The 18,848-nt window shown below is 55.6% G+C and overlaps 1 protein-coding gene across 1 annotated transcript in view; it reads left to right on the forward strand.

Moving 5' to 3' along the window:
- SDK2 (sidekick cell adhesion molecule 2) overlaps positions 1-13,514 on the forward strand; it is a 262,157-nt gene extending 248,643 nt beyond the window's left edge. Inside the window, exons 42-45 of the mRNA XM_029212052.1 lie at positions 953-1,093; positions 1,363-1,501; positions 3,818-3,944; positions 12,895-13,514. Coding sequence (XP_029067885.1) covers positions 953-1,093; positions 1,363-1,501; positions 3,818-3,944; positions 12,895-13,248 — 761 coding nt within the window. The 3' untranslated portion in view covers positions 13,249-13,514. The remainder of the gene's footprint in view (positions 1-952; positions 1,094-1,362; positions 1,502-3,817; positions 3,945-12,894) is intronic.
- Positions 13,515-18,848: the final 5,334 nt, after the last annotated feature.

Raw genomic sequence — 18,848 nt, forward strand, 5'->3', positions numbered from 1 at the left:
CAGGCCATAAACTGCGTGTTTCCGTGGAAACCTCCCCCCAAAACAGAGCCAGAAGCCTGTGAAGCGCAGGCCTGAGCAAGCAGCTCCCCGATGGGGCAGGACTCCATCCCTCCCCTGCCTCCTTGCCTTTCTCTTCCCATTGTCTCCGAGCTCACAGAGGATGCCAGTGTCGAAACCCATGACCCCAAATCTAACCACTAACCACTTTTAATACCGAGGCCTCTTCCCTCGAGGCAAGAATATAACTCAAAATGTCTACTCACCAGGCAAGTTTCACCCTTGCCCTGATAGAAATAAATCATGGGAAGTAAGCACTTCAAGATGAAACAGGAGAGCCAGCCCCCGTCAGGCAGCAGCATGGATTAGTACCGGCCGGGTGCAGGGAGCACAGTACTGGGGGCTTTGGAAGAAGGGGAGTCTCCCTGGAGGAGGCTTTCTGAAGACCCACTCATGTCCACCCTCCCAGCTCCCTTCTGCTACCAGAAAAAGATTTCTGTCACAACTGAACCTTGGGAGAAACTCTCCCAGGCCCGTCACAGGCCAGGCAATCGCCTTTCCAACCACATTGGTGTCTGTCTGTCAAGGTAGCCCCTGGGCCACGGGTGGCAAGGAAAAATAAGAAAGGAAAGATAGCAAGCACGCTGCAAGTCCTCCCTCCTGTGTCTTTAGCAGACATCACTAATCAATCCCAGCACTCTTTCCTAGGGAGTCTAGAACCGACCTCAGAACTTTTCTCAAAACAGCCCTCCAGGCAGTGCTTTACTGATTGGTCAGAGCTGGCCCTTGAGATGAAACCGTCCCTACCAACCTTAGGTTCTGCCTCATTCAGAGGGCACAGACCCAACTACCCGTGAAGTGTGAGAGCAGGTGGTAGGGTCCCAGCTGGAGCAGGAGGTTTGGAGGCAGGACAGAGCTGAGCGGTCCTGGACCTGACACCCGCTCCATGCTCCAGCCCAGAAAGCCAACCCCTTCTACGAGGAGTGGTGGTTCTTGGTGGTCATCGCGCTCGTCGGCCTCATCTTCATCCTGCTTCTGGTCTTCGTGCTCGTCATCCGAGGCCAGAGCAAGAAGTATGCCAAGAAGACAGACTCAGGTGAGCTGGCGCCGAGCCCTGCTGGCTGGACGGGGACCCTCACGTGGCTCCCTCCCTTTCGGCAAGGGCGGGGTCTTCCCTCTCCTGGAAATGCACTTGCTCTGATTGGGGGAGGGGCGGCGGCAGCCTGGGGTTCCTACGCGCAATCTCCATCTCCTATTATAACAAGAGAAGGGGGGCAGCCCAGCCATGGGGGAGGCGGGGAGGCCACCTGGTCTACAGGGATGGAGTGAGCGACGGATGTCAATCCCCACCCTCTCCCTTCCCAGGGACCAATCCCAAGTCTGGTGCCCTGGGCCATGGGGAGATAATGAGCTTGGACGAAAGCAGTTTTCCTGCCCTAGAACTCAACAACCGGCGGCTCTCAGTCAAGAACTCCTTCTGCCGAAAGAACGGCCTGTATACCAGGTAGTGGGGCTGTCTGCGTGGGGGACCGGGGGATGGAGGCTTGGGGGCCAGCTGTGCCGAGGGACTGGGGGACTCCTGGGAGGGCCACAGAGCAGGCAGGGCCCTGTCCTGGAGCGGCATCCACTGGGAATGGTCACGAGGAAGACAGAGCCGGGCCCAGGCAGCTCCACAGGGGCCGGGGAGAAGGTCACAAGGAGGTGGGTACAGAGAGTTTGTGCCAAACACGGCAGAATACAAATCACTTGCACAATTCTACAAACCACCGACTGCTGTGTGGGGCCAGCTGCTTCTAGTACAGGCCTGAAGCCGCGATAGTTACTGGCCCTAAAGGCGAGATGCGCCCAGCGAAGGTGGGCCAGGCAGGAGTCCCCCCATGACTGCTTGTACCTTAACTTGTCCTCCTTCCAGAAGGAGAGGGCCATCGCAGTGTGGACGCCCTCTCCCCCGGGTACCTACTCATACCTGCTGTAGTTGTAGACAGTTTTCTCCCACCGGCCCCCCAAGTCCACAGGCTCAGCAGCATCCTCAAAGGGCAGCATCTTGAGAGCAGCCAACCAGGGAAGGTCTAGGCTGTCCAGCCCCAGGCCCCTCCTAGCCCCACTCGCTGCGGCGGGCCAGGCTGCCTGTGTCCAAGGGCAAGGGCAGCTGCTTTGGCTCGTGTGAGCCTCACCAGATTGACCCGGCAGTGTCAGGCTCCCGGGAGCGCGGGAGCATTGGGGCTGCGGCCCAGGGGCTCCTCTCTCCAGCCTCAGCCCTGTTAACATTCCCGGCTCCTTGGAGGTGCCCGCGGGAGTGGGGGATTTGCTTCTCCCAGGCACAGCTCACAAAGCTTCCCTCTGTCTGGTCCTGGAAGGAAGAGCGACGTGTGTCTTCAGCGGGAGGACAGCGGGAGGGGTGTGCAGGCCGGCCAGCCCCCCTCTCCTTTGCTGCCAAAGCCAGCTTTCCAAAGAAAGAGCCGTTTGAGGCCGCAGTGGCCAGCCAGGCTCTGGGGCCCTGCCACGTGGAAAAAGAGGACGTTTCACCCACGGCCTGGCCTCGCCTGCCTCTCACACCCCCGGTGTCCACACACTGCGGCCCCTACCCCGCTGTGTATACACAGAAGTCCGTGGCCCCCAAACCAGCCCCAGGCGCCGGGGGCCTGACCCAATCACAGTGACACATCAGCCTGCATGTCGCCAAGACTGCATTAGCCTGGCACCCCATTTTCTCCCTCCGGCCACTGTCCTGTTTTGCCTGTCTTGTCTGCGTGAAGCTGCTGTCCGTTCTGCCATCTTACTCTTAAGTAGTTTAAGGATGCAGCTTTGTTGATTGGAATAAAATCCATGCAGATATAGTACAAGAGGTTGGAGGTAGCAGGGGGCGTTGCTTGTGACACAGTCCCAGGCCACCAGATGGTTCTCGGAGTGGCATTTCGGCAGCAAACCGCCTCCAGCCCGGGTGGGACAGCTGGGGTTCAGGGCCTCGGTGCCGTAAACGCTTACTGAAGCAGGGTAGGCAGATCGTGCGGGCATCAGGTCCTGGGCAGGGCCCTCTTGTACCCTACCCTGAGAAGACACAAATAGGGCAGAGTCATGGGGGACCCCAGCCACCTGCCCAGGGCCCCTGGGAGCCTGCCAGCCGGCCTCCCTCTCCCCCGCCCCTATCCTGTCCCCCACCCTCTCATGCACCCCACGACAGGCAGAGTGCCCGAGGCGCCCTGTCCTGGCTGTTTGTTCAGATGACTCAGAGCCAAGCCCCTGGGAAACGCACAACTTTCTCTAGGGCTGATTTTTCAAGGGAGGGTGTGACTTAGCCTATCTCTGGTCTCTGAGCAGACGTGGATGGAGGGAGGCCGTGAGTCTCCTTTTTTCCCTAATCCTCTATGTTAACTCTCAGAAGCTCACTTTGTGAGTTTCGGAGTCACACAGGGAGTTTGTCCGCGTGGCAGGTGTCCAGACCTCACCTGAGATTCCGATTCAGGAGGTCTCGGTGGCGCCCAGAATTGCTTTGCAACATTCACTGCCAAGCGCTCCCAGTGCTGGGGCCTTAGAGTCAAGGTTCTCCTTCCCCGAGCCCCCCATTTCCCTGAGCTGGTTTGGGAGGCTTGTCCTAGGCCTTCAAGACCTGGAGCGTCCCCAGCCCCAGGCAGGGCCTCCAGCCCAAGGCCCTCCTCTGCAAGGCCCAGGCCTGCCGGACGAGCAGACCCGGGAAGGAGGAACACAGGACGGAGGGGTCTGAGGGCCTCCAGTCTCCCCTGCGCCTCCCGGGCTGGACGAGGCTGCTGTGAGTGGGGCCGGGCCTCAGCTCTGCCCCCCCACCCCCGCTCCCACTCTCTAGGTCTCCTCCTCGACCCAGCCCGGGCAGCCTCCACTACTCCGACGAGGACGTCACCAAGTACAACGACCTCATCCCAGCCGAGAGCAGCAGCCTGACCGAGAAGCCCTCGGAAATCTCTGACTCTCAGGTGAGGAGGGCCAGGTGCCCCGGAGAGGGAGGTGAAGCAGCCCACCCCAGAGTGTGAACCTGCCCATCACTTCTTTCCCTCCTTTCCTTTACGGGCCGGAAAACCCAAGGGGTCCCAGAAAACTATCTGGAAGGTGTGTGTAGGCCAGCTGCCACCTCCCAACCTCTGCTCAGAGTTTGCACCCTGGGCTAGTGGGGTCCCTGGAACCCCCAAGAGCATATGGCCCTCTGGATTTGCAAGGGTCACCCCACGTGCTCCGTCCCTCAGTAGCTCTGGGCTGCAAAGGAGCATGAAGACGAGGAGAGCGAGGTTGACACAGCAGCACTGCTTTGCCAGAGCCCGGAGAACCACTGAACTTAGCTATTCGGGGTCAGAATGAGCCCCAGAAATGAGGGACTGTGTGCCCTGGACCCCCCAAGGATGGAAAGCAGTGTAGACCGTTAAAGCGTTAAGCTTTGGAGGTTCAGACCTGAGCTGGATCCTGGCTCTGCTGCCTAGGAGCCACGCGCGTCATGGGTGTGCTAAGTAACGTCTTGGACCCTCAGTTTCTCTATCTGTAGAATGGGCTCATGGGGTTGTGGGGAGGAGTTGCTGAGGTTACATTCCATAAATGCCAACTCTTAATATTGAAAAGGGGATGGTGCCTTTGGGAGATCCAGAGCTTTAGAGAGGCTGCCATTAGGTGGCCACGCGGGGACACTGCCCCAGACTTTAGGGAGAGGGGATTGAGTGCATTCCAGCAAAGTGATGTGACAGCCTCTTACCCCAGCCCTCTCGGCCTTGGCCAAGCCTGGCGGTTGCCGAGGAAGGGGCAGCAAAAGGCTACTGTGTCCCACGCCCTGGACCTTTCTGCCCGGTCCTGGGAGAGGATGAGAAGGAAGAGGTGCCAGCAGGGAGCGGGGCTGCTGGCCGGGCGGGATGTGCCAGCAAAGCCTGGGATCCAGTCGCGGCCCCGTGAACCGGGGGCCTCTTGCTCACTGCTGTTTTGTTCAGCCAGGGTTACTGTTGGGCTTGGCAGAGCCAGGGAGGCTGGAGCTGACACCCCAGCTCAGAGCTGGCAGGGACAGAGACCCCAGCTTAGCCTGGGTCACACGGGGACTCAACGTGATTCAGGTTACGACATCCTGTTATGCGTATTTAACTCTTTGCAGCCACATCCGAACTGGGGACTTCTCCCCAAAGATGGTGATGAGCATTAGGCTTGTAGGTACCCAAGGTAAAATTCAAAAAGATAAAGGGATCCCCTGTGCCCGTGGGGTGGTAACAAAGGGCTACTTGAGCCCCACCCCTGTCTGTGGAGAGAGCGGCGTGGTGCCTGGTGGAAGGGCTGCTCTGCCCAGCCCCCCTTGACCTTCTGCAGAGGGCACTATTGCCCACCCTCATCAGCTGAGCCCCGACCTTTCAGAGAGTAAGCCACCTGAGTGCAGACGATACTGCCCGATGTCTCCGGAGCTTTCTGTGGCCATCCCTGCAAGAGTCTGGAGGACCTTCACATGGGATACAGAGCTGGTCCCTGAGGCCATGCCAGGGTCCCCCAGCCTTGAAGAGGTTGCTGGGAGAAGAATTCCCATCCCAGGAGCACCCTGCTCCGGCAGTTACCCCAGAGCGGCAGAGTACCCGGAATCCTCCGTTTAGCTATTGGTCTTCTTTGTTCAGAACAAGCCCATCGCTTGAACACTGTTTCCATAGCATCCTGGAACCAACCACCCCTTCGGGGAGCACATACCCTAGAGAAAGGAGGCTTCCTGGTTCCAGAATGCCCAAACCGAGGACCATAGCCCAGGCCTGGAGTTCCACCTGCAGCGTTTGGGATGGTTCTGGATTTGATTTGGGGCTGGGCTGAGTTGAGTTGGGTCTATGTACTCTGAAAGCTAAGTTGCATAAGAGCAGGGACTCGTGACAGTTCTGATCACTGCTGTGTCCCCAGAGTCCTGCACGGCACTGGCATGTGGGCTCCCTGGGCGTATCTGTTGAGAGCATGAGAGGGTCACTGGGGAAGGTAGTCAGGCTGAACAGACTCAAAACCGTATATGGTTAGCGGGTTACAGAAACAAAGATTCGTGGAATAACCAGCATCAGATCTCAGACATTCAAAGAGGCTCTTCAAAGTTAACGCTGATGACAGAAGCATCCCAAGTGCCTCGCCACGGTGTATCTTCACACCGACACTCCAAGGCAGACCTTGGTGTCATCTTTTTTGTACAGATGGGGAAACTGAGGCTGGGAGAGCTTAAGTGAGTCGGCTCAGGTCCAAAAGTGCAAACCCAGGCTTCCAGATTGTAGAGCCAGATGCTACACACAGGCCTTAGGACGTCAGAACCCAGATCAGCCCCTCGGTCCTACCCCTGTCCTGAAGCCGGTGACGTTGCCCTCATGGCAGACCTTTCTCGAAAGACCTTCAGAACTAGTTAATAAACAGTCTTGAGGATAAGCAACTGGATTTTCTAAAACATAAATTAACTCCAGCCCGTCTTTAAAAGATGAAGACAGGGCTTCCCTGGTGGCGCAGTGGTTGAGAGTCCGCCTGCCGATGCAGGGGACACGGGTCGTGCCCCGGTCCGGGAAGATCCCACATGCCGCGGAGCGGCTGGGCCTGCGCGTCCGGAGCCTGTGCTCCGCAACGGGAGAGGCCACAACAGTGAGAGGCCCGCGTACCGCAAAAAAAAAAAAAAAAGAAGAAGAAAGATAAAGACAGACACTCAGAGGAACGTGCTACAGGCACTAAAATTTTCCCCAAGAAAGACACCCTAGCAGCTTTGGACAATGGATCACCGCAGTGATTCTCCAGCCGCTTCTGAGGCTGCTCTGAAGGGGGACACTCGTTTGAAAATCCGCAGCACTTAGTTGTGGTTGGTGTGTGACCCTGGACTTGAATCCCAGCCCACCCTTTACTGACCCTGGGGTGGGGGTGGGGGTGGGGGTGGGGGAGATCCTTCAAGTCCTCACCCACACAGCACAGTAGGACCGTCTATCCAAGGGGCGGTTACAGGAGTACGTTAGGTGAGATGGAGTCGGGCCTGTGCAGTGCCAGGTTCATCACAGGGGCCCTAGAAAAGGCAACCAGGATCACGTGGGTTATTTGTTCTAGAATTGTTCTTGAAAACCAGGCAGTTGGCTTTAGGGTCACGGCAGGTCGTATAGGATCCAGGAGGCTACCGTCAGAGCATTAGCGTCCTCTGACATGAAAGTGAAAGGGCCCGGGAGGACCCTGAGAGGTTCAGCCATCAGTCACCCGTGTGCCCCCAGCCCCAGGGCACTGGTACGTTGTGCGTTGTTAAATGGTGACAATTCCCTGGCGGTCCAGTGGTTAGGACTCAGCCCTTTCACTGCTGGGGCCCTGGTTCAGTCCCTGGTCAGGGAACTAAGATCCCACAAGCCGTGTGGTGTGACCCAAAAAAGCAAAACAAAACAAAAAGTTGAATTGCTTCCATTACCTGTTGGTAAAGAGCCACCTCCCTGAGCCCCTAAGTGTCACCGGGAGGACCCCAAGAAGCATGCTCGGCGATTCTGCAGCTACAGGCGGGGTCATGCCTGGCTCAGCCAGGGCCACTCCTCTGTGCCTCTGTGGGTCAGGTCGAAGTGCCCGGGGCTGTGAGGCCGCTGCAGCCGGTGCAGGGGGCAAGCGGACTGTGACTTCTCAACACTCACTGTGAGGGCCAGGAGGTGATGGAGACGCAGTCCTGCCTACCAGGGGCTCCCTGTGGGCTGAAGGGGACAGACTGGGGACAGAGCAGCTGGCCTCGCTCGCTCTGATGCTCCTGGGGCTGCTCGCTTGCCCCCCCCCCGCCCCCGAGAAGCAGCTGGACCGCACATCAGTGTCTGGACCGTGCAGCATCCATTGTCACGACTTCCAACTCGGGGCTCACGGTGGTTGCACTGTTGGCCCTGCTCGTGTCAGCTTCTGCAAGGGCACATCCCTAAGGGCTGCAGCCACACAGCCAGCGCCTCAGGTCAGCTGTCTTTGCGAAGTCCCCAACCACCCCCCCCCACCCGGGTCCCCGGAGAGTAAACTTTGCCTGTGCCACCTGGCTGGTATTCTAAGTCAGACCACCCAAAAGTCAGTCTCCAAAACTGGAGGAAATTTGCCCAGCCATTTTCCTGGGATATGGTAATAAACACAAAGTCGACGTTTCTTATAAACAAACACACATGATACAACATGGGAAAGGCCGTAACAGGGCTGTGGGTGGAGGCAGAGGAGGGAGGGGCTGGCTCCCTTCAGGCGGCATGGGGTGGGCTGGCGGCTGCGTCTCAAGGGGTACAGGAGAAGGGGGTCCAGGCAGGGGGACCCACAAAGGCTGAGGCTCGTCTGAGGGAACTTCTAAAAAGAAAGTATGGCCACTGTCCTACTTCATTTCAAAGTCAGAGCCCACGCTGGGTAGAAAAATCACATAGCGCACAAGTAAACCTCAGTGGGAAAGGAACTCCAAGACAATGGCAAGTCTCTTCTAATCCATACTCAGTTCTTTGTGATGTCTGGGCAGCCCCTTTAAGCTCATTATAATGAAATCGAACCCATGGGACAAAGGAAGTATATAGGCCATATTAGATTTTATACACTGGTTATTGAGCACCCCATCAGAAGAGTGAACATTTTCGAAGGCCTTACTAGGAGCCAGGAATGGCTCTAAGGATTGTTCGAGAATGGTACCACTTAACCCATGAGCCCTCTGGGAGGCCTGGTGGTGTTAGTGGTCACACACAGGTTGGGCCCTGTGTGACACCTGGCAGGGGTAAGGAGCCCAGAGCCCCGGAGAAAAATGTGCCTCAAGGAGGCATCTCCCACCCCCCACCCCACCTCTAACCCCCGGGAGGCAGCAGCCCCTGCGGGAGGGGCCTTGTGAGAGCATCCAAGGTGACAGACTCCCATCTAGGCTTCAGGCTACACTCCTCGCAGGGAGCCCCTGGACCACAGGCGGGGGAGGGGCTCCAGCTCCCAGTCTCCCAAGGAGCTGCACAGGGTGACCTGTCATCTGGGGCAACGCGTTCCTGCTGGAATCCTTGAGATTCAACAAGATAAGGGCACCCTGCCCCACCCTGGGCTCTCAACACCGGTCCCCAAGCCCAGGACGGCACCCGCCCTGTCGCCTGCTGAGTCTGATACAACAGTCCCTCCTTCTAGAAAGGAACAGAAAAGCCAAAGGCTTTCCATTGCTCCCTGTCTTTTGTCTCCGTCCTTTCTCCGGGGTCCTCCCTCCCGCTGGTCCCCATGCAGCTCACTCCCATCGCCAGGCCTGCTGTCTGCCCTCCCTCCTCCCCAGACCTTGGTGATTGCTCATGGAGTGGCTTTGAGTTGCTGTTAAGAGGCCGGGGAGCTGAAGCAGTCACCTGACTGCTGGCAGCCTGGAGGGACTGCCCGTGAAAGGCCCTCTTTGTGCTGGGCCGGTGACTGGGAAGCTGCATTCAATTACCGAGGGCCGGGCGAGAGTTGAAAGCCGGAATGGGAGCCCCTGGTCCCCTCTCGCTTTCTTTCTTCTCTTCTCACCCCACCCCCATCCAGAAAAGAAACAGATGTTCTGGGAGGTGGAGGCGGAGAGGAGGACGGTGCAGAGACCCCCATCCTTTGGCACTGGAGAGCTGGGGGAGGGGCAGACCAGACTGTAGCCCACACCCTCCCCCAGCGCAGCCTCCCAGCTCCTCCTCCGGCTTTCCCATCCCCATCGGGACTGCTGCCCCACAGAGCATCTGGCGCACAGTAGGTGCTCAACAGAGGGTAGGAGATGATTTGGATGAATGGGCTTTGGTCTGGGCCCCCAGGAGGGACAAGGAGGCCCATTCCCTACCTACTAGTCATCCTTGAGGGTTGGGGTTTTGCGGGGAAGCAGGAACCATACATTCTTTTCTTTTCCCAGCTGAGCACTGAGTCAGCCTCCCCCATCCCGTGGCCCCTTCTGATCCCTCCTCTGGGGGCTTCGAGGCCCCATCTCTCCTAGACACCCCCTCACTTTCTCCCTAATAATACCTTTACACTATTCTCTCATACATTAGCTCACTTCATCCTGTGAACTGCGGGATCTACCCATTTTACAGACAAGGATACTGAGGCTGAGAGAGGCTAAGTTATGGGTCCAAGCTTACCTACCTGGGAAGGGACAGAGTCAGGACTTCACTGTGCCCCCGCCCCCTCTCACCCCGGAGACTCATTCACTCCGGGCCCACGGTGATTTGGGGGTTTCTCCTCAAGACTGGGGCCTGGGGCTGGCCAAAGTTCTAGAACCGCTAGCAATGATTCCGGCCAGTTGGTAGGCACCCTCCCAGAGAGACCTAACCTGTAGGGAAAACTGTGGGGCGCCCCTCTCGCCCCCCCATACTCTCAGACCCTCACTGCTCCTGGACCGGAGGGACCCCAGCCTCGTCCTCCACAGCTCGCTCAGACTTTTCCTGCCCCTGGGCCAGCCTCACCACAGCCCCAGGCATCAGGTGCCCACCCCTCCGCCCCTCCCCTGGGCTCCTGGCATACGGAGCCCTCCAGTCTGCACAGCCCCTTTGTTCCCTCCTGGGCCGGCAGCTGGGCCGTAGGCAAAGAAAGGGCTCGTATTGTGCCGCTCTGCGTCACGGGAAGAAGGGTGAGGGACTTTCCATTGTCTTGGGCAACCGGCTCTGCCTGCCAAGACGATCGTGTCCTGGGGGTGTCTGCTGGGGGCAGTGGGGACTGTGGAAGGGCGGGGGTGTGGGGAGGAGGGGAGGGGCCAGGGGACATAAATTAGCAGATCAACCAGGGAGCAATTAATCCCCACGGGAGGGTAGAGGGGCTCTCCTTCCTGTCTTGTGACCTCCAGGCAGGAGTATGGGAGTTCAGAGCATGCGTGGGCTTTGGAAAATCAGGCAGATCTGCGTTCAAGTCCAACTCATCATTTCCTTGGGCAAAACCCTCACCCTCTGATCAGCGCTCAAGTAGTGTAGTAGCTACAGCGCAGAGGTGTGAAATTTAAATACGAGAATGCAAGTCAGCGTTTCCTGCTGTCTGGCAAAGAGCCTGCTCCAGAGTTAGTATCATTTTAGTTCTTTGCATTGTACCTATTTCTCTTGAAGGTTTACATGCCATAAAGAACTTTGAGTTCCTGAAAACAAGCGCACATTACCTTTCCCACAGCTCAGACCTTCTGGGCAAGGTCAACTCCCCGTTCTCTTTACCTGTGAAGCAAAACACAGGTGATTGTCCCAGACTCGTTTGTATTGGGCTCACTGGGCTGCAGGGGTTTTTTCAACGTATATTTTACTTGATAAAATTAGCCTACTGCCTCAAAGCACGTATTCTCTGGGCAGAGACGAGGCAACCCAAGCGTGGTCTTCTGAACCATATTCATTGAGAATGTACTCTTCACTAAAATCAGTGCATGTCTTCCAGAGAGTTCTCAGGGCCTTCCCATCTGTTGTCTTACTAGTTCTCAAAACATCTCTGGGAGCTTGGGATGGGGGAAGGGGGTGCGTAGTATTTTTAGCTCCGCAGTTGGGAGCCGAACTGCCACTTTACAACCCAGACCGACTCCTTTGCTGATTTCCCCAAAAGGCAGATAGAGCACGTGCCAAGGACACCAGAGTATCACCGTGTCGAGGACAATTTAATTTTTTTTCTGTTTCTCCCCGAAAGCCTCAGGGTGGCCCCCGTGTGAAAATTCTGAACTCCGTTGATCTTTTTCTCTTGCTTCTTTTATAACCGAGTGTTGCTTTTATTTTGGACCACACACGGGTGAGCATCACCCTTTGTTCAGTGCCAGGAGCCCCTAAAGGTCTTCTGATCTGGTCCCGGCTTTGTCCCCAGTCAGAGGCTGGGTCCACATTAGAACTCAGTATATCACGCGTGAACCTCTGTTTTAAAATGTAGGTTTGTTATTATTCGGGTGTGATGAGGCCAGCAGATCAGGAGATGACCGCCAACGAAAAGATAGTTATTCACAGTTCCCAAGAAGAGGGGACACACCAGGCCAGGTGGGACCACACAGGGAGACACCAGGTTTGGTCAGGAGCCGGAGGAAAACAGGAAGACGCAGGCAGGAGCCTTTATTGTGGTTCCCACAGGAAAGGCATGGCAGGGCAAGCAGGCTTAGGCTAGTTTGAATAAATTCAGGGGGCCCTAGCGGGTAGGGGCTGCCCCTGGTTGTCTGGTACCTGCCCCTGGGGTGATTAGGGACAGGGAATGATGGGTCCGAGTCAGTGTGTAAGAGCCCGTTAGAGGAGGTGGTATAGGCGTGGACTCTGGGTATGAAAGGCAGCTTACTCTCTCCGGGAACTGGCTAGTCCTGGGGGGGGGGGGCAGTCGTCCCAGGGTCAGCAAAGGCCCCAGATATCAAAGCATCAGAAATACAGAAAGTGAAAAGACATGATGAATTCAACATCGAAAAGAAAACATTATACTAAATGAAAGAAGGCAGACACAAAAGCCATCTGTGGTGTGATTCCGTTTTGATGCGATATCCAGACGGGATCAGTCCATGGAGACGGAAAGTGGACTCTGGTGTTTGCCAGGGGTGGGGGCCGGGGGGAGCCTGGGGAGGAAGGACAGAGGAGTGACTGCTTCGTGGGCACAAGGTTTTCCCCTGGGGTGATGATGAAGATGTTGTGGAAGGAAAAGACGTGGTGGTCGCACAGCGCTGCAAACGTACCGAATGCCAGCGAATCGTACGCTTGACAGCGGTTAACCTCGTGTTATGTGAATTTCACTTCGATTTTTCGTAAGAGGTTAGCACTCAGGTCTTCCGGTTCCCACGGAGGGTCCTCAGGCTCTGTGCCAGCCCTGGGGTAGAGGCTTCATGCACATCGCGAGCTCTGAAGGTGCATAAGAAGGCGGGCGTTATACCCCCTTGGCAGAGAGGGGGCTGAGATGCCCACAGTTCGGGGCTCGGAAGCGGCCGAGCAGAGATTCAGGTCAGGGTGTTCTGTGCCCGTCAGCCCTGATCTTGCTGACCTGTCCCCGGGGGGCCACTGACACCCCGGTTCTCTGCCCTCCCAGGGAAGCGACAGCGAGTACGAGGTCGACCCGAGCCCCCAGAAGGCCCACTCTTTTGTCAACCACTACATCAGTGACCCCACCTATTACAACTCGTGGAGGCGACAGCAGAAGGGGATCTCGCGGGCCCAGGCCTACAGCTACACGGAGAGCGACCCGGGCGAGCCAGACCCCACCGCCCTGTCCAACGGCAGCAGCGCCCAGCAGGGCAGCCTCTTTCGGCCCAAGGCCAGTCGGACCCCAACGCCCCAAAACCCCCCGAACCCCCCGAGTCAGCAGAGCACCCTCTACCGTCCCCCCAGCAGCCTCGCCCCTGGCTCCCGGGCTCCTATAGCAGGATTTTCATCATTTGTTTGATGTCATCCTCGTTGTCGGAAGAGGAAAAAGAAAGAAAACACAGTACCAAACTCCCCTTCCGCCCCTCCTCGCACCGCCTGCCAGAAAAGAGAAACACCAAGAAACCAAGTCAACTTTTCACCTCCTGAGTTTATTTTTCCAGAGATTCCAGGGCCAGCAAAGCTGGTGTTGAGAAGGATGGAGAAAAACCACGAGAGGACGTGTGTGGCTTTGAGACTGTGGGGTTTGCTGCTCCTTCGGGGGGCTGAGCAGAGTAGGGGGGCTGGCTGCAGTGGACACGAGTGGGTTGGGCCCCTGGAGAGAGAGGGAGGGAGGGAGAGAGGGAGGGAGGGAAGGCAAAGCCTGGAGGGCTGTAAGGTGGGCGTGGCTGGCGGTGATGAAGAAACTTCTGGACATCCAGCCGGCTGCTCCCTTCTGGCATGTGCTGGAGCCCTGGGCCTGCTGCTGCCTGGTGCTGCGCCGGGATGGGTATCCCTGGGGGCAAAGCTCCCCTCCCCCCTGCACCCACACTCCCACCCCACCCTGTGCAGCCCTGCTTCTCACCCTCCACTACCCCCTCCCTGTTCAATGTCCCCACCAAGCATTTGGTTTATTTAGACAAACGAACCCAGCTGAAGGATGAGAATTTGCCTAGCTAGCTCCTTTGCTCCTAACAGACTTCTCTGTTGTGAACCCAAGGAAGAGGGCCCCTGGGGGTTGGGGAGAGGTCCCCCCGCCACTGAACCCAGCCATCCCTTTCCTTGAATTCACTTTCCTGAGCACAGACTAGGAGAGATGAACTTGGGGAACAGAGATGGGGGCACTGGCCCGGCATCACTGGGATAACTGGGCAGAAGGCAGAAGTCGGAACCGGAAGGAGGAAGCTTGGACTTTTCCTTTTCTTCCAATTCAGGTACCACCTGACCCCCTTCTTAAAGGGAGAGGGAAAAGGGAATTACAGAGACAAGGAAAGTCAGCTTCTGTGGGGCTGAGGGGCTAAACGGGGGTGAGGCATCGCCGTGGCAGACACGCCCCTCTCCCTGGATAGACACCTTCACGCACACGCACACACACCCATGCACTGGCAAGGAAAAGGGTCCAGAGATCCTCTCCAAGGGAAATCCCTTTGGGTCCTCCTAGCCAGCAGGACACTCATTTTCAGATCTGTGTCCCTCGTTCTCAACCCATAGCCCTCTGTGTCTAAGACCCCCGCCTCCTAAGTCCAGGGGCCCAGAGGGGCGGGCCAAGTCTCCGGTCCCGAGGCTGGATCTCCCAGCACCCAATTTACAAGTCAAAGACCATCCCAACCCCCATTAATGTCTTCCAGACTCGGCTCAGCTTGCCAGAGCTCAGAGCGAGGAGGGGCCCCGTCCAAACTGAGCACAAGCTTACAAGATGCACAGCCAGGCTGGCCGGGAGGAGCAGGTCAGATGGGACCAAGGGGCAATTATAGCTGTTGGGAGACAGAGCTTTAAAAAGCTCCTTCTGGTGGCCTGCAGCTTCCCATCAACTCAGACCTTCCGGATGCAGGAGTTTAAGGGGGAGCCTTTCCAACTAGTGCCCTGGGTGCCCACCGGCCCTGCAAAGCAGCCCATCCCCCAGGGTCGGGGACGGGCCCCTGCCTCTGGGAGAGGGGATGGCCCAGCTGGGGCACATTTAGTGCATCTTGGGGCCCCTTAGTGGCGCAAGGCTCCCTGGAGGCGCCAAGCATGGGCACTGCTGCCCTGCCTGGGAGGAGGTGATGCCCCATTTTGAGGGGTAAGGAGAACAATGGAGGATTTGGGAAACAAGCCAAGGAAGGAGTGGGCCTATACCCCTCCCCACCGCCCCGAATCAGGTTCCTGGGGTGGAAGCAGGGCCAGGGGCCTGAGGAAAGGGCACACCCAGCTCTGGGCTCCCAGGCACTGGGATCCCCCTGAAACGTGATGGGGAGAAGTTGGAAGATGGCTCCGTAGACGGGCTGACCCGGCTCCGAGGTCCAAACAGCAGCTTCTCCACTAAGGGGTTCTAGAAAGGGAAGCACAGTCTTTCCCCTGTAGGAGGACACAGGCCTGAGGTTCTGCCCCTGTACACGTCCGGCGTCTCCCTAGGGGAACATGCACAGCTGCGGGGCATGTGATGCTGCTGCTGCTTTCTCTTTCCTTATCTCTCTCTCTCCCCTCGCCCCCCCCCCCCCCCAAACAGTCTCATCCTTTTCTCTATCTGCTGTGTGTTGAACCATTTAAAGCCCTTCCCGGTTCGGTGCTTGTTGCGTAGCCCAGGGAGGGATGTGGGAGGAGGAAGCGGGGGTCAGTAGAAACGCTCTGTATGCGTGTATGTATTTCACGAGGCCAAATTCCCTTTGCCTTCTGTGAATCACCTTGTGCATTAAGATGCCTGCCCTGCCCTCCCCTCCCCACGTGCTGCTTCACACCCATGCTGACACACACACACACACCTGGGCTCGTGCACACACACGCCGATATACACAGAATGCAGTGTCCGTGTGTCCGCAGCCCCCTCGGAGGGCTGACGTCGTCTTCTGTGCGGGGCACAGGCAGCCTGAGTCACTCCCACATGTGGGGCGGGCTGGGTTCTGTTGTCTGAAAGGGCAGAACTCTCAGAGGAGCTGGGAAGGCGGGCCAGGCAGAGGTGAGAGTCCCAGCCTCAGTCCATCCCCACCCACCTGAAATGGAGCCTCCACTGCCCCAGCCACATCTGGAAGCCCAGGTCCCCAGCTGTGGACCTCTGGATTTCTAAGACGACATCTCTGCCCTCGTTTACATACCTGCTGGGGCAGCGGAGGCTCCCAACCCCCATCCAGACGCCTGGCTGCTTTGGAAAGGTGCGTGGGCACTGCCCACGGGTCACAGGGACCCTCCCTGACCTTTGGTTTCTTGGGCCAGTGATGCCAGGACCCGTGCTTGTGTGACGCCACCTGAAGCGGGTTCACATCAGGACACTCGCTCGCTGGCTCCTTTGGCTTTGCCTCGCTGTGCCCTCGGGAAATCTGGTGTTGCACCCCACAGCTCACACTTGGCACACCAGGGCTGCCGTTGCCCTCCTGGCCACACCCTCCTGTGTCCCCATCAGCTGCACACCCAGACTGCCAAGGTGAACCAAAAAGCTGCTCCGGGTTCCAGAAGCACCTTCCTCCCAGGGCTCCAGGGAGTTTGCAAACACAGGCTGCCTCTCCTCCAATCACCCCACCTGGCACTGCCGTGACTCAGAGGAAACAGGGAGGCTGCCGGCTGCCCCGCCCTGCGCACGCTGGCTGGAGGCCTTCAGTCTGTCCACACCTCCCTGGGCAGAGCTTTTAAAGGTGCCAGAGCCTCCCTATAGCCCACTCTGGGCAGAGGCTTCCCTTACCTTCCCATGGTGCACATCTGAAGGTGCCCACACGTGGTGAGGGGCTGGAGGGGGAGGGGGGACCATCTGAACAGCAGCCGCCTGCCCCTGAGTGCCTCTGTGTGGTCCTGGGCAGCGGCAACCCTGACCACCACCTGAGCACAGGGGCCCTCTTGGGACCAACCCCCTTCTCTTTGTTTCTGTAAGAATAACCAAAAGCATTTAAATGTGTAACCTTCTTTTACGCATATAGACTCCGAAAACAAAAACCAACACAAATCTTTATTTTTTTGATTTAAAAGAGACAATGAAAAATTATGGGGAGAGTATTCATTATGGCAGGTGTCTGTCTGTAAGAAAATATATATATATATATGTGTGTCATATAGCTTGTTAGCAGGTTTATTTTTTGAATGAAAGGTAACAAAAGAATTGATTTGAAATATATACCACGAGAAGTCCCATGTCCCGTCAAACTGGTCAGTATTTTATAAATAAACTTTTTTTTTTTTTTTTGAGTCCTGAAGCGACGTTGATTATTCTCCTCCCCAGAGGATAAATGCGGATTTCCCCAGCCCCACATTGCTGTCAAGTAATCTGGTCCCCAAACACCCCTTTTTAGCCTTTCTGTGGTGTTGCAGAATCAAGGCTTCAAGTTTTTCTGCTGTCTTAATTCATAGGTGAGTGAACATCTGTGCCTTCAAGTGCCATGCACTGTTTTATTTATTTTACACTTAAGAGAAGAGCTTCTCAGATTACGCCCAATTAGAGGCACAACGGTAATGATTAATAATAATAGTAATAGCTAACGCTTGTATGGCGTTCACCCTGTACCAGGCACTGTTCTAATCACTTTACACCGATTAACCCATGGCACGCTTGTGCCCACCCCTTAGGAGGGGAACTGGATCAGGGGGAATGTAAGTGGCTTGCCCCTGAGAATTAGAAAAGCCAGGATTTGTTCTAAAGCAGTCTGGCTCTAGAGACAAATGCTGCCTCTCCTATGTGTGAAGGCAAGTTTCTGGCCCGTTTTCACTTTAATTTCGACAAAGCCAGCACCTCAGGCCCTAGTGACCTTGATGTAATGGGAACCACCCTGGCATTTGGTGGATCTAACATAGTTAATCCACCCAGATTTAGAATTAGGGCTGGAATCTACACTGGCGTTAGAATAGACAACGCTTACCTCCCAATAATTAAGTCAGATGGATTCAAATGACAGAGAGTGGAGGAAAAATAATTTTAATAGTACATGTGAAGCCATTCAGTTTTACACAGTGCACTTATTTTATATAGTCTACACTGTTTAATGCATATTAGACATTTATTCATATGGAGGCCATTCAACTAATCAAAACATAATTAAAGCAGGGGATTTAAAATACCTATTATGTATGCACCTTCTCCACTTTATTTTTACTTAAAACTCACAAATGTAAATTCATCCACCAATCCGTTCATGTTGGGTACAGCATTTTTCCTTTTTTTTTTTGAGAATGGGCTCAATGTGTAGAGTTCTGGTCTTTCTTACACATCTATAATATCATCGTCAGTGAACTCCAGTTTCTAGCTCTTTAAAGCAAAAATATACAGAAATTTTGAAGTGGAGACTTGCGGTTTCTGGCATGTGAGGAGCTTGGAAGGTGCCAGCCCGTCCTAACAATGGGTGGAAAACGAAGCAAATGGAAAAATCAACACCTCTTCTTAGATCCATAGAGAAGAGAAGTCACAGGACCAACTGCTGCTCCTAAAATTAGGTGAATACAGAGAGTCTCCACTTACCAGAGTAGAAATGATGGGTTTGATATAAGAGCAGAATCCTCGATTTTATTACTCTTTCCCTAATATCTTACTGTACTTGTCCCTGACTAATTCAGCACTCTTTTTATTTTTGCAACTTTGCTTTATCAAAGTAACTCCTTTTTCCAAAGCATTCGATGTAATTTTCAAAGAAATAACTGTCCTCATTCTGCCCGATTATCCTATCCACTTAGATCATATTTCATTAAGTTACATAATTACTATAAAAAGCATGACTGGCATAAACAAGTTTGGGAACAGTGATGAGTGACTCTGTAAACATACAACTCAATTTGGTAGGAGCAGGAACGCGTGGGCATCAGAGAAAGCAGGACATAAGCCTTCAGTTTCCAGGGTATGATGGGTTTCTCCATATTTTGCAGAAAGAATCAACGAATATCGCTAATATTTGTTAAGTGGAGGTCAGATAAGAGACCTTCTGTATGTATTACAGTACAAACCCTGCACACTGTACTTTATGACTAGTTTTCAAG

This window comes from Monodon monoceros, unplaced genomic scaffold (assembly GCF_005190385.1).
Source record: "Monodon monoceros isolate NGI ecotype Baffin Bay Population unplaced genomic scaffold, NGI_Narwhal_1 Super_Scaffold_9, whole genome shotgun sequence".
Classification (NCBI taxonomy): domain Eukaryota; kingdom Metazoa; phylum Chordata; class Mammalia; order Artiodactyla; family Monodontidae; genus Monodon; species Monodon monoceros.